The sequence below is a fragment of the Balaenoptera musculus genome, chromosome 7 (assembly GCF_009873245.2).
Source record: "Balaenoptera musculus isolate JJ_BM4_2016_0621 chromosome 7, mBalMus1.pri.v3, whole genome shotgun sequence".
Classification (NCBI taxonomy): domain Eukaryota; kingdom Metazoa; phylum Chordata; class Mammalia; order Artiodactyla; family Balaenopteridae; genus Balaenoptera; species Balaenoptera musculus.
In genome coordinates, this window is record NC_045791.1 from 90,216,721 (window position 1) to 90,233,372 (window position 16,652).

The window sequence follows — 16,652 nt, forward strand, 5'->3', positions numbered from 1 at the left end:
TATTTATTTATCCTGACAGGAAACAGGAGGTTTCTGGATCAGAGCTCACGCCATTTATTTGCTCACAGAGCAGCTCATGTTGATTTTCCATCCCCCAGTTGCCCATGGGGAGAAGCAGTGAGAACCAGGTGTACCCTGCGGGTACAGTGGGGTTACGTACCATGGAAAGGAACCACCACATTATGAACCCCAGTGCCCTTCCACCACTGCAGTAGAAAGAGAAAGAGAAACCTTTGTTCTGAAATGTAAGCAAATCCACTATAGGAGGAGGAGGGGAAGGACTTTAGACTTCCCACCACTGTAATGTAAACAAGTGCCTCAGGGGGAGATACCCCTAAATCTCTCCATAAGTCTCCATCTTCAGGGTTGCTATTCAAGCATCTTTTGACATCCAAGTGCAGTACTCTGCTCAGAAAGCCCTGACCGTATCAAAACATGAAAAGAATCATGGAGCATAATGCGTGAGAAGGGAGAATGGTAAAGGATGAGGTCAGCTAGGCAGACAGAAGCCAGATAATACGGAGCCTTTGGAACTAAGTAAAGAGTTTAAAATTTATTCCAAGTGCAACGGTAATTGTTTGGATGGCTGTAGGCAGCAGCATGGCATGATCTGATTCAGGTTGTATTGATCACTTCAGTGGCTGAGAGAGAAACGGATGGCGAGTAGGGTGAGGGTGGGAGCGAGGAGATGACTAAGGGTGCTCCTGCTGTTCTCTTTCTCCATGTGATGATGTCCTGCACCAGAGTGGTGACAGAAGAGGAGAGCAGAGGTGGGCGGAGTAAGGGCGTATGTTGAGGAAGGAACTGATATACTGGATAAGGGGTGGGGTGGAGGTAGGGAAAGAAAGAGAGTTCTTCTAATTCTCAGGTGTTTTTTTTAATTTTTATTTTATATTGGAGCATAGTTGATTAACAATGTTGTGTTAGTTTCAGGTGTACAGCAAAGTGATTCAGTTATACTATACACGTATCTATTCTTTTTCAAGTTATTTTCCCATTTAGGTTATCACAGAATATTGAGCAGCGTTCCCTGTGCTATACAGTAGGTCCTTGTTGGTAATCAATTCTCAGGTTTTTGACTGCCTAGGTTTTTTGTTTGAGCAACTGGTGATGCCATTTACTTAAAGGGAAAGATTTGGCAAGGGTCAAGAGAGGCAGTTGGGAAGTAGTAAATCAAAAAGTCTGCTTTTGCATATCATGTCTAACATGCTGTATCAGGCAGGTCACAAGCAGGAAACAGATGATACATGGAGTATACTCAAGTTGAATGGTTACAGAAATGTGAACAGGGTTCACAGCACCCAAATGCTAGCAACAATAGAAAGCTATTACTGCCACTAGGTCTGAAGGGCCTGGGGAAGGAGAACATTACTGAACAGTGTGAGCTGTAGCCATTGGAGAGGACCTGCACAACATAAGCAGTGGAATTAGGTAGAGGGCAGAGCCAATAAGAAAATCACAGCTGAACAGGAAGGGAGCTGAAGTGGTCATTTATCCATCTTCTATATAGTTCCACTCTTCCATATCCTGCTGGTGGTTTTCTCTTACTGAATCCAACCAGAAGACAGAGAACCTGAGAGCCCACAGTGATGTAGTTAGTAGAGATCAGGGCACAGAGCAGGGAAGTGCCACATGGGGAATGAATCTGAGAGACAAATAGAAAAAACAGCACTGATGCTGATAAGACTCCTTTGTGGGGTCTTTAAGGAGACAGATAGGTAGCTAAGGGTAGAGATGTTGATTTGGACATCATCACTATTTCAGTGGCCTATCTAGCATGTACTAAGAGCTAATATTTGTAAGCTCTTACTCTGTGATAGGCACTGTTCCAACATTTCACGTGCATTATCTCATTTAATTCTCAAAACAGACCTATAGGTTAAATATCATTATCTCATTGGACATGGGTAATAGCGTTTAACCTATAGATTTGTTTTGAGAATTACTTGAGGCAACTGAAGCACAGTGAAGTGAAGCAACCTGTTTAAGTTCACATAGCTATTTGGTAGCAGAGCCAAGAATTAAGTTCCGGATGTTTTTATCCCCAGAGCCGATAATGGAAACCATTATTGCATACAGCTTCTCTAAGAGAATCAAATACTGGAGCAGTGACACGTTAGGTCACATGATTTTTTTTTTTTTGGTAAGACTCTTTCCTTTTTTTCATTTTTTCCACGTCTTTGAAAGAAAGCAATTCTGACAAGAATTCATCAAAGAAGATATTCTGAAATTTAATGCCCTGGTGTGGGTATTGCTTTTGATTAAGGCTGTTTGAAGACTAGAATATTAGTAACCCACATATTCCCTATACCACTAAAAGAGAGTAGATTCACTTTTATCTTGGAAACAAAGCTGGATAGAAAAGCTTTTTTAACTTTTCTTAATTCATGAAACATTTATCTTCGAGTCAGGTTTTGTTATAGCAGCACAAATGTGGTCCATCAGCATTTCCATTATAACCCCATATTTCCAGGGCTTTTCAAGAGTGCCTTAGAGATTCTACTTTGAATTAAAACTTGGCATTCAGGATTTGAATCAGAAAACTCCATTTTCCTTACCAATTAATCAAATAGTTGAGAGGTTCTCAGTTTAGAAGAGGACCAAACATAAAACTTTTATTAATGCAAAAAGTATTTTAAGACAAATTTACTAACAAATATTTTAAAATATTAACACTCACTATACAACTATAATATTATTTAACTATTTATATTAGTTCTCAAAAGAATTAACCATAAACGCTCCTAAGATAATGTATGAAAGATAACCATAACATCTTATACTTTGCCTTTTTGGCTTTGTAAGTAATTTATCTCTACTTTGGGAATTTGGATGATTGGAAGTCCTCAGCATAATTGGTTTAATGTTATTAACAGTATCAAGATACTGAACCAGAAGAGCCTAGGTAGGGGAATCCTGAGAGGGTGCCAAAGTATTTCAACATATTCTTATGAATTTTAAATTCATGTGGGGAAATTTTGCATTCTATACAAAGGGATTAACAGCATGCATTAATTCTGTAAATAGATATTTGAAATATAATGTGCTGAATGCAATGGCAGTAATGAGGATTGAGTAAGTTTAGTTACAAAGCCTTTCCACTTAGTTCCAAGCTATTCCATGAATGTTCTGCAACAATGAGGGGGCATGATGATGACCCTGTATCTTTAATATCTCATTCTGCAGTCTTATCTGTAATCTCTCCTCCAGCCTTAAATGGTTTAGGACTAAGTAAACACAAGGTAGTGAATGAAAGTAGATGAAACCTTTTGAGTAAACCTGCTCTCCTTCTGACTGACATCTCTCCAGCCACAGTGGCCTCCTTGCTATTCCAGAAACACACCAGGCAAACTCCCACATTGAGATTTGTTCTAGCTTTTCTTCTTCCTGGAATGCTTTTCCTCCAGATGTCTGCTTGCCTAACTCCCTTACTGCCTCAGTCTTGGTTCAAACCCTGCTTTCTGAGCGTGGTCAAACTCCATCACTCTACTTGATAATTGGATTTACCCTTAGCCCTTCAATCTCAGGACTCATGACACCCCTTACCCTACCTGACTTTTCTTCTTTCCACAATATTTACTATCTTCTAACACACTTTGTACCTTTTTAAAATATTTCTTATCTTCTAACACACTTTGTACCTTTGTACTTTCCCTCTCCCCCTGGAATGTAAGGTCAGTGAAGACAAGGTTCTTTGTTTTATTCACTGACATATTCTAAGCACCTAGAATTGTGCTGAACATATATTAATTGCTCAAAGATATTTGTTAAATGAATAATACACTGTTGAATGAAATCTGAATTTCGACCCATAACAAGAATCTACAAACAACATTCCAGATATAACTTTCTCTGTTCCCTGGTTCTTCTATGGGATTTGAGTTATTTCCCTAAGATAGGTAAGAATGCTTTTTGAACATCACTGTCGAAATGAAAGGTCCCACATTTAAATTCTTTTTGTAATGTGTTATGGGCCCATTTTTCTTAAAATTATTTAAACTAAAACTTGGAAATTTTGTGGTTAAATTGAATTTTAGTTTTAGCTATTGTTTGGAAAAGATGACCTGAATGGGCAAAGTATGGTTTTCACAAAACAAATGCTTATTTTCTGTTAAAAATACTACTGGGCACATTTGTAACATTTTTTTTATACTTGTAATGATATTAATACCAAACTGTGAAAGTTTATGAATTAAAATGTGATCTTGTGATTGAAAAGGAGAAAGAACTCCACACCCTCAGCAGTGGGGAAAATGTGGTGAAAACAAGGGCTTTCTCTAAGGGCTTCACTACTTGGCACCATGGCTTGAAAGCTATGTTAATTGCAGAATAGAATCAGTTAGAGTTCACCACCGGCTCAGTGGTATAAAAGTGAGGACCCTGGAATTTCAGTGTAGATACTGACGCTGTTGGCACACGCACCAGCACAGCCCTGTCTGATTCTGAATGGTAGCTGACAGCAAAAGCTAGCCTTTTCTCCCATGAGTATGTATTAGTTTTATTTATGGACTTAAACATTACTTTGAAACAAATAAGATCTGTTATCTTTTCTTTTCTTTTCACATATTAAATTGAATTTATTTGATTTGTATTTCTGCTTTGTTTTCTTAGGGTAAATGTGAGCAGTCCCTCTATGGTCACATGCATTCCATCAATGATGCCACCTTCACTCCTAGGGTGAGTTTAGTTCTCCCAATAAATTATTTTACTGCTTCACATATACAAATTCATTTTAATGAAACGAAGTTCCAGAGAAAACTGGCACATGAACAGGGTGAGAGAACAAATTTGAGAATTAATTATAACAGTGAAAAAAATATATATGTAGTATAGGGTTACAGAAGTTTAAAACACACACACTATACAGTGGTAGAAACAAGGAGGTAATCTCCTATTGTACTTAACTCCACTTAACCACATTTTTAAAAAGCTTTTTGTCTAATGTGGGCTTCAAGAAAGTAAGTGGGATATAAACTTGTAAATTTTAAAGTAAAATCATAAAATAATGAAAATGCTTGAAAGGAAACCTATAAAAAATGTTAAAGAAATAGGGGCTTTCTTCAGGTTAGAATAGAGCAACCTTGATTTGACAGTTCTTCAGTTCCTCATGGACAGGTTTCACATATGTCTTTCTTTATGTAAACTGATGACATAGCATAAATATTTATCTGCAGTTTGAGATATGTAGATATCAGGATGATTTCACCAGTGATGAAGATTGTTAAACATGGCTTTGAGTTTCTGTGCCAATTGGGGTTGTCTCTAAAAGAGTTCAGATAGTAATCATGGAAGGATGATTTAAGTTTGTTCCTTCTCAGATGAAAGCAATTTGACTAGATAGATGACCTCTCAAGTCCCTTCAAACTCTATGATTTAATTATAGCTAACATTTTAATTTGGCTCTAAGTTCCCAGGAGAGTGTAAGTCTTAATTCCATACTACTCTTTCTTTTCCAATTAGCTAAAAAAGAAATCGGATAGATCACCTACATCTAACTTCAAAATGACAGCTTAGTCAAAACTCCATTACTATCATGCTGTTATTCTTTCAGAGAGAGAAAAATATTCACTAAAAATCATTTCTACTAAAGGAATGTTGTTTACCTCAACTGAAATTGTGCTGGTGTCGTCAGCCCTGGAATGTTCATGATTGGCTCAACTAAAATTAAATTCTAACAAATTTGTCTTAGTAAGGAATTTCCATTTGATTGACTCTATTGAGCCAATATATTATGGATTAGTTCTAAATACCAAGTAAGATTTTATTTCTAGCAGAGTATAGAACCATTTAAGCACTATGGACCCACATGATAGAATATTTATGCTAAAAAATCTATTAAGTGGCTTAGAGCTTCACATACCCTAGGAAAATTAAATAGAAGCTAAAATGAAGTAAACTAATATTTTGTAAGTCAGGCATTTATTTTGGTAAGCAATATCATAGCTGAAAAAGACGTACCATTTAACATACTAAATAGTAAAATTAATAAATATGGAAATAGCCAAATTAGACTTACTCAGTCAGCAATCAAGGGACACATACGTTAATTATGTATATTTCAAAAGCAGGATAATGAATATGAGGTCCAGGTGTCCAATATCAAAGTGGCTAACCCGTTTTTGCTTACACACTTTGTTCATACCAAAGGGACTATTACAACACTATTCCAAATCAATATCCCAAAGCCTCATTAAATTTTTCCATTAATTTATCTCATCTTCACTGGAAATAGTTAATAAACTATTAAGGAAGTGATGTTTTGTTATGATGAATGACACTCTTAAGTAAAATTTTCCATCACTCATGTCAACTGTTTTGAAAACTGTCGTATTTCACGTACCTGGTAGGGAATGTCAAGAGGGAGGAGGCAGCAGTAACTGAAAGACTTCCAGGATGTCTCAAGGACATGGCATCATGACACAGTACACATTCAAACCTCAGGCAAAGTTGTGGTCATAAATGCATTATGCGGTACATACATGGCAGGCAGAGATTTGAATTATTTAGTATTAGCTCTGCTAATTGTCTGATGCCTTAGGGATATGCATTCAAGTTACATTACCAGTTAAAAATGCGTTCAGCTGTTTACATAAACACAATTTTAGGAAAAGTCTACAATTTTACATTTGTAAGCAGAAATAAAAAATGTAAAACTCAGTGTTATCCAGCTAGCAACCAAGAATCATGGAAACAAATATACAATATACAGTATATATATATGGTTCTGTAAAGCTGTATAAATTGAATTTTATTTCTATGTTATAATATTAGGGCTCTGATGTCTTCATCTCAGATCGATTTTTCTGTTGGAGATAGACATTTATTTAAAACCTCTTTTTAAAGTAATCTGTTAATGAAACACTTTAAGGACTTATGAAAGCTTTTTATTAGGTCAATTTTGTAAAGCAAAACCAAAATATTTTTTAAAAGTTGACAGTAATTACTGGAATAATATTAATAGACACATACAATTCAATGTAAGTAAAAGATTGTTTTAAACTATGTAAAAATACATAGCAAGAAAATGAGCAGGGTATTCCTATCAGTGGGAGTCTCCCCGGCCTTCAGTTTTCCAGGAAATTGACCCATAGTCTGACTAGGGTAGGGATTCCATCAAGCCTTCTAGAAACTCTTTCTGGTCCTCTTCTAGAGTGATGTTACGGTGGGGTGGGTGTCCTTATCTCTCTGTGGACATTCCCAGCTGTTCTGAGAGACACATAGTCAGGATGCCTATGCTGTGCCGGCCTGGTAAGGCCAGGTGAACACTATAAATCAACTTTTAGAATACCAGTGCATCTTTCCTTGGGAATATTTACCTCCATTTCACACATTCAAGCTGGGAATTTAGTGTCAATTCATTAGTTATTAAACGAAATTGAAAGGCTGTGTAGAATCAAAGAAACTACTAGTAGTTCTAGAGGTCTAACCAGCTCATGAAAGGAAACTTCAGACCTACCTCGAGTACTATTCTCACTTCTTTTAATTGACCTGTTGTTTTATTCAAATACTGTTATATTGATTATTTTAATGTAGAGGTGTATATCTTTATTGCAACTAATTATATAAAATATGGATATTTTGATTTTGAAGTGAATGATATAATATATAGCCTTAATAGAAGACTAGTCAAATTCTAACTTGTTTCCCACCTGTATAATTCCATGGAAACTGTAACTGCCGTGAATATGGTGAAAGAGAGCGAAGTCTATCAGTTTTATCTTTACAGCGGTTGGGAGTTTTAAACAAATAAGAGGGAAAGGGGTTTAATAGTAATTTGTAGAAAAGTAGATACCCCCTCTGTTGGCCTTGAGTCATGTGGAGGGCAAGAGAAATAATTTCCTGTTTTAGAGAACTTGAAGAAGAGTGTAACTATGAGAAGTAATTCAGGCCAAGGAGGTGAAGGAAGTGTTTGGAACAGAGAGTGGCATTACAGGGGAATTGTTTGATCACGTATATGGGTCATTAGAGGATGGAGTAGAAGGGTGTGTGAGAGAGAGGAAGGGTAATGGGATAAGATTAAAGGACAAACACAGCTCTCTGAAGATGAGAATCTATGTAATAAGGGAAAACATGCTGGCCTGGACACCTATCAATAACAGAAATACGTATAACAATCACATTCTGCATGTCAAAATGACCATAGAATCAAAATGACGATATCAAAATGAAAAATCAAAAAGCCAAATACTCATAAAATATGATAGTATAGAAAAAAGATTTAGTCCACTCTGCATTTCCTAGCCCTAGGTATCTTACCCTGAGCTTCCTATCCACAGGTATCAGAGGTTATGGATTCAAGTTGTCTGATAAAGAGTTGCCCCAGGAAGTGTGGGCTAGGTCAGCTTTAGTTCAAAAGTCACTGAGGGCAGATTGGACTTTCAGAATTAAGTCATGGATCATGGATCAAATGAGATATTTTAAAATCAAAATGTGCCATAACCCCACTGAAGTCCTAAGGTAGATTCACTGCTGTGCTTCACTACTGGAAGCTCCCGGTCACTCTCCCTCATTCTTTGAAGGCTAGAGTTCCTGAATCACTGTCTTTCCCTACACATATGGCCCATGCAGCACTCTGATCACCTTCTTATTGACCACTTTTCCTCCAACACTTCTTTATCCTCAGTCGCATACTCGCGAAGTCAAACTGCGAGCACTTTGTCATTAATTGTAAATGCATCACTTCCAAAATCTCAATTTCAAGCATTGCTTTTCTAAAGATACGTGTCTTCCAGCTCTAAGTAAAGCCAGTACAATATTTCCACTTCATTGAGAGCTCTAATCAGCTAAAATCTTACTCAGCATCTTATCACCTTTCTGCCTTCACTTACCATTTTATCCCAGCCTGGGTTCCTCAGTTGTCATTCTGGCAATTCCACCACAAAGGACTTTGGTTCAATTTGACCTCATTTTTTCTGCAATGCTTAACTGGCAAATCTACATTCTTTGGTCTATACTGGGACAGACTAAAAAACACTGGAGGAAACTATACAAACAAACTGGTTTTTTTCTTTAAATTAACTTTAAATTTCCCTTTCCTTGTTTCATTATGTATTATTTGAGTTCAGAGGTATGTATATCTATATCTATATCTATATATCCATAATTTCTTTGACTTTTGAGTGGTGGTATTATTTCTGCATTATATCTTATTCCTCCATGTTGCCCAGAAGTCTCCCATATCATTTTCTCCTCAACCATTCAAATATGAGCTCCAAGTCAACAACTCCCCTGAAACTCTCTGATTTCCATATTGTTTCATCTAATGACCATTTCTCCATTATTATTAAACTTTACTTTTCATAGTTACTTTTAAAACCTTCTTCTTGAATCCTGAGAAGTAAAATCTCACAGCTTTTTAAACTATTGTTCTGGATCCTTCTCTACTGCCTGACTCCCAAATACTAAACTGTATCAAGACTCAATCTTAAATCTTATTCTCTAGCAGGTTCTCTTCTTGCATCATCTCACTCAAACCTGTGGCCTTTAATTTCATCTGCATGTGATGATTTCTAGGTAAATCCCACTCTGTACTTCAGACTCACTGTTAGCTATTTTGCATCTCAGCCTAAATATCTGTATCTCATTTTAATATGCTAAAAATGAAACTATTGCTTTCCCTTTCTCCTAACTCGTTCCTTTCCCCATCTTTTCATTAGTCATTGTGACCCTGTTAATCCCAATGCAGAAGCAGAAGGATCAGTCATGGTTCACAATTGTCTTGGGGCTTTCTGTCTGTTCACTTTTTAAAAAAAATCTCTCTACACTGGAAAGCAGTAAAAAGGAATGAGAAAAAGGACATTTTAAATCTTGTTTGGCTCAATAGCTCCAGCATCTAGTATAGCTTATTTTGCATACTTAATATTAAAAAATGTGATGAATAAATGCAGAGTTTTAGACAAATGAAAGCACAAGGATTTCATTACAGCATTGTATCATTGCATCTTATTTATTTCAACTTTACTGGCTTTCAAAGTCCTGTGGATATTGAACTGCAAGACACAAACTCATTTATTGATAATTCTCACGATTAGTTGCTCCTTAGAAAGCTTCTATAAATCATAGTGTTCCATAACTTTGGAGCACTGGAAAATTACCCAATTGCAGTTATACTTGTCTCCTAGTACATTTTGGATCCTGGCTTTGCCATTCACAAGATGTATAATCTTTTTTTTTTTCTCATTAATTTTTTTTCCAAACTGATGCAAAATATTTATTCCAAGTTAGTTATTTTATGCAGTAGTTTTCCCCCTCAACAGACTTGTGATAACCACATCTTTTAAATCTGTAAATAATGTTATCGAAATAATCTTAATCTTTGATATCTCACGAAAATGTATATTTTACAATCCACCATGAATATCAAGGCTGCAAGAATAACACATTTCCTATATCCAAATATTTTACAGCTGTACCCAGACAGAAAAAAAAAAAAAAAAGGGAAAAAACCATATATGCTGGGTTAAGGGCTAACGTTACCCGAGCAGCCAGAAGTAAAATAAAGTATCCAAATTATTAGCATTAATTTAATACAATTATAACTTCAGTAGTCACTTTGTCATTGACAGTGATTGCTTGAGCACAGGACTGAGTGCCCCAAGGGCTGGTAGTAGAAGCTGCTGCTGCAGACCAGTGTCTCCTCCTCTCTGCCCTGCCAGCTCCCACATGTGTATCGCTCCATATATACCGTGTGTATGTGTGTGTATAGTTGCTTTACAGTGTTGTGTTAGTTTCTGGTGTACAGCAAAGTGGATCATCTATATGTATATATATCCCCTCTTTTTTGGATTTCCTTCCCATTTAGGTCACCACAGAGCACTGAGTAAAGTTCCCTGTGCTATACAGTAGTTTCACATTAGTTATCTATTTTATACATAGTGGTGAATCATCCGACTCCCCCCCCCCCCCCCCCCCCGGTATCCATACGTCCATTCTCTACGTCTGGGTCTCTGTTTCTGCTTTGCAAATAAGTTCATCTGTATCATTTTTCTAGATTCCACATATAAGCAATATTATACCATATTTGTTTTTCTCTTTCTGACTTACTTCACTCTGTATGACCATCTCTAGGTCCATCCACGTCTCTGCAATTTGCACAATTTCATTCCTTCATTCCTTTTTATGGCTGAGAAGATGTATAATCTTGAGTAAATCATTTAGTTCTTTTGTAAAAATGAATGATATAAAGAACAGTGAATATTAGATAATACATATAATGTGTTTAACATAGTACCTGGCAAATCGAAAATGCTATTACTATCACTTCTACTCCTACCACTCCTACTATTACTATCATTATTATTATTACTACTACTACTATTATTCTTGGAGCTAATATTTCTTTCTAGCCATTTGTGTTCAAATAAGTAGACATAAATAAAAGAACAACCACACACAAATATATGACTTTCTTCTATCCTATAATTTAATTTTATTTAATATAATATAAATGTTATAAAGCTGCAGTATATATTTCATACTTTAACAAACATAAGAAAATGAAATTCTAAAACTATTCTAAATAAGAAATTATGGAATTGTATTAAACTTGAGCTAAATTCCACTAAAAAAAAAATGGGCATAAACCTCCATAGGAGTATTTTGTCCATTTCATATCATAGTATACCATTTAATAATTAGGCAATTAAGAGTTTTAAATTTGATCTGGAATAGATTAATTGCTTTTCCCAAGTTACTAGTATGTGGATATAAATGCATTAATTATCTTTTTAAAAAATCATGAAAAAGTAAATACTGCAATTGCCTACCTAAAAAGTTATCCTCACTCCATTTTAGCAAAGGAAGCTCAATTTCTGATATTCTGAATTTTGTTTATTTTTAACCAATCTCAAACAGAAAGTGCTTAGTATCCATCTTTGGCCATTTTATATAAAGAAATACAAATAACATTTAGGTCATGCAGCCATTGATCTTCTGAAGGACAAATGACGTCAGGCAGTACTTACACACCAAAAGAATTTAATTTTGTTTACTTCTTTAGCAATACAACTTGATGTCAACTACCATTTAGCTGGGCCAATAATATTGATATTTGATGTCAGTTCTTATTCATTACTGCACCTAGATGATGCATAAGTTAAAACTTTTAGATATATGGTGAAAAACACTGAAACAGGTTCTATCTGGGGAAACTGGAGACAACAGCAGAACAGAAAATTAAAGCATGTGGAACATGACATTTTCATTTTATATAATATTTGATTTCAATAATTCCTACATATTAAAAATTAACTTCATATCTTTTAAACTAATGCCATAGTATATATTCTTAAACTAAATCTTTTAGAAAGTAAACTTCTTGCCCTAACATTTTGTGAAGAAAAAATAATTTTTGATAGAAAAATGTGACACAAACAAAAGTGAAGGATAAAAAGTTTGTGTAAGCAGATATTCAGAGATTAATTAGAGAATATTTTTAAGTGTAATAAATTGATAGAGGTTCTTTAGTTCTACTTTGTTTTGTTCTCAGAAATTTAACACTGCATATGACAAAGAAGAAACAATACATTTAAGATATTACCCTGTTGCCAAAGTTTAACCTTCAATAACTTCCCTAGTTGGATAGAGGTGATTTCTGCGTTTGTAGTTTTCTTGATGGTTCCAAGAAAATTAGAAACAACATGATCATGCCATATTTCTTGACTTCTTCTTTGCCTATGAAACTGATAATTTGTGTATATGTGTATATCTATATATCTATATATATACATATATAGATATTCTTTAGAGGACTTAAAATATTTTGGCATATATAAAAAGTTTAATAATGGAATTTCAATGTAACTCTTTACTGAGCACCTACTATGTCCTGGACACTGCTCTAAATATTAAAGGTTCAGCAATGAACAATACCAAGTTCTATCCTTATGGACCTTATATTGTGGTAAGAACCAGAGACATTAAACAAGTAAACACATGAATAGTCTCAAGAATAATAAGTGTTATCTATCCAGAATCAATTAGGGTAAAGAGTCATGAGGTAAGAATTGGAGCTTATAATGAAATGGTCAGAGAAGGACTCTCCGAGAGAATGACATTTAAGAAAACCATGCAATGATTTTAAGGAAAACTCAAGCAAAGGCAACAGCAAAGGCCAAGTTCCTGAGATGGTGGAGGTGTGGCAATGTTAGAAGAACAGGGCGCATGGAGTGGACAAGTATTAGATGAAGCAGGTGGAATATCTTACATCTAATAGATAATCGTTAACTTAGGTCGTTCTTATTGGTTAAATGTGGAATGGTTGAGGCCGTTTTAGAGTAACCTCATAAATGTTTATTTATACAAAAATGCCCTGGCTATGAGAAGCACAATAGATTCTTTTGGCTGAATAATACCTTAATATTTTTTACCCCATCGCCCTTGGCATAATTCTTGGTACGGAAAGTAACCAATAAATATTCATTGATTAGGAAATATTAGAAAGCCAACACAGGTCAGAACTCAAGTGGTATTTTAGAGGACATTCTTTGGACAATGTTTGCTGTGATACGATTAAATTTATTTTATCCTATTGATCTTAAAGTATTATTTTAAAATTTATGACACGTTTCAGATTGTCCATGTTTGTTTTGAGCATAGAGCTGCCAAAAATTGTTCAAAATATATTTACTACTTTTATAAGAAACAGTGTCACTGCTCAGAGTATTTGACCATTTAGGCAACTGGTCTTCCAGTACAATGAAATCTTATTTAAGTGATTTTCACAGTACAAAAATGTTTTAAATAATATCAAAATATCAATATAAAATTATACATTTTTCTCTAGTCATGATTAATTGTAGTCAGTCTAAACTTGCTTGAGATTTAAAAAGTTTGAAAAACTACATGCATGGTAAATAGCATGAGTTTTTCAAGAGCTTGTTTTACATATATGAATAATGCCGAATGTATCATACATTATCCCTGAATCACATAATTAGAGCAAAAAGAATTGTCACACCAATTTACTCATAAGCATAATGACAAGAAAATTTAATTATCCCCTTTAATGTGATTTTCTCCACTTAATTTTGTGTTTGGGGGTGAATGTGACCCTATGAATCCATACTTCAAGAAGTAACTGCTATAAAGACACAGACCTACTAGAGAATGGATTTGAGGACATGGGGAGGGGGAAGGGTAAGCTGGGTTGAAGTGAGAGAGTGGCATGGGCATATATACACTACCAAATGTAAAATAGATAGCTAGTGGGAAGCAGCCACATAGCACAGGGAGATCAGCTCGGTACTTTGTGACCACCTAGAGGGGTGGGATAGGGAGGGTGGGAGGGAGACACAAGAGGGAGGAGATATGGGGATATATGTATGTGTATAGCTGATTCACTTTGTTATAAAGCAGAAACTAACACACCATTGTAAAGCAATTATACTCCAATAAAGATGTTAAAACTCTTAGTAAGTGCTCTGTAAATATTTGTGGAAATGATTTAGGTGAATAAAAAAATCAAATCTTGTTCTAACAAGGAGAGAGACTGGTTTGACCGGATATTTCGCAGTCTGCGCAAAAGTCAGCTGTTAATGTGGACATCCAGGTTCCAAACCCCTCTCTGACCTCTAGTAACTGTAGCAGAAGACTCATATTTCTCTGATTTTCATTTCCTGCCCTGCCCCCTTCATTACTCTGGGAATACAGAAGGACTGGTGTTCTCCCTTGATGAAGGACAACAGATTAATAAAGTTAAGTGTCTACATCATTTAAATTGCCATCCCTGGTATATCTCAAGTGTAACATCAACTGTGACTAGTTTTTACTCTTCAGGGGGTCCTCTGATCTCCAGTTCCTTATGTAAATTAATGCAAAATTGCTCCAATAGTATCACGTGCTATTCATTTCAAACTCCAAACGGAATGTGCTATTTCTTGATTTGGCAAATGGAAAGAACAGAGTGGCAGTGTGCTGAGTTACAGGTTAACAAACAGAATATTAGTACAACCTGGGATGAAGAGCGCTGGGAAGGAAAGCATGGTGTTATTCTCAGGTCTGTTGAATCAAAGATTCATTTATATCTATTTTGTTCTCATGTATAAATCTCTCTAAAATGTAAAGTTATAGGAAAATATATTTTATTTCATTTAGGAGATTTACAAATTATTTTCAACAGATGACTCCATACCTCATTAAGGGCTTAGGATCATGTCTTATCCATTTCTGTTTTGCATCTCTCCTGTCCTCTCTCCCTCACCACACTCCATTACCTGGAACTGGGTCATTCTAACACGGAACACTTATCTGGTAAATATTTAATCAATGACTAAATTTTATCAGAGTCCTTAAAAAAAGAAATTTCATCATCTTTTAAAATTATGTACAAATTTCTTTCTTCAGCTCATCATAACAAATGAAAGTAGACTAGTGGAGGGATAGAAATGTACTATTCTGGGAAAAGGATGGGTTAGAGCAGCTTAATTAAATGGATCAAAAAGTAGTAAAAGTTTAGCAGTTGACAAACTGGTTTTTAAAAGCATTTGAATGTCCTTTAATTCACAAATTAGAAAACCCATTAGTGTGGGTTGTTTTAGGAAGTAAGATTATCAGTGCAGGCTTCATTCAAATGTTAATTAATATGGGCATATGTGCTTTACTTAAAAATGGTTGTTTAGAGAAAATAAGTTCATGGGCAGAGGCAAAGAACTCTCAAGTTATAAGCATTTCAAGAAAATATATGCTCTGTGTGTGTGTAGTATACGTGTGAATTACTCAAGTGACCACATTAATTATACATATATGTGCGATATTATAATTGCTTAAACATTGGATGAGAATTCTATTGGCATGTGTTAGTTAAATCTTAAATTTATTTTCCAGTTTAACAGGGAAAGTGGCAAGAAAATATATAAAACTCTAAGCTCTATTCAGGCTTTTTATTGTCTGGCCATGTTCACTAATGAGCCACGTTCCCCTCCCCCTCCCCCTCCCCCAATATCTCGTATTTTTACCCTCAACTTATGCTAGTTCCAAGGTCACTATGCCAAAATTAAATAATAATGTGCATCGAAATTCAATTTAAAAGCTTTGAATAAAGACCTTCCATCTGATTTACATATGAATTTATTCCTGACTTTCTTCTTGTTTATCTAATGGATTTGAATTCAATCAGATTGAGTTTCTGATGCCAGCTACTGCTTACCAGGTATGTGAATTAGAAATAGCCTCAGAGGATCAAGATGGCGGACATGGAACTCACCTCCCCCAACAAACACATCAAAAATATATCTAGATGTGGAACAATTCTCACCGAAAACCAACTGGAAGCTGGCAGAAGATCTCTTATACAACCAAATCTTCAAGAAAGATTCCCATATAACCAGGTAGAAAGGAAAAAAAAAAAAGGTATCAAGACAAGACCAGCACACTTGGAAGGTATCTGTGAAGAAGAGAAGGTTGATACAGGCAGGCCCTCACCCTGGGAAGCCCCCTTGCCTGCTGGGAGGTCTGCTGGGACAAGTGGAGGGACTTGAGGGGCCTGGACTCTGCTCAAGAGGAGTGCTATGTGCTGGCTTGCTAGCAGTCAGGACAGAGATACCCCTGCATTGATGGCTGCCACCTTGCTGCACTTCCCAGCCTGAAATGCACACCAACTGGGGACTGCTAGTGTGTGCAACAACTAGGCAGTGAATCGCAGGAGGATGGGCCCT

The 16,652-nt window shown here is 35.7% G+C and overlaps 1 protein-coding gene across 1 annotated transcript in view; it reads left to right on the plus strand.

The window, feature by feature from the left end:
* Positions 1 to 16,652, plus strand: part of SPAG16 (sperm associated antigen 16) — a 905,158-nt gene that overhangs the window by 622,127 nt on the left and 266,379 nt on the right. Inside the window, exon 14 of the mRNA XM_036858792.1 lies at positions 4,612 to 4,677. Coding sequence (XP_036714687.1) covers positions 4,612 to 4,677 — 66 coding nt within the window. The remainder of the gene's footprint in view (positions 1 to 4,611; positions 4,678 to 16,652) is intronic.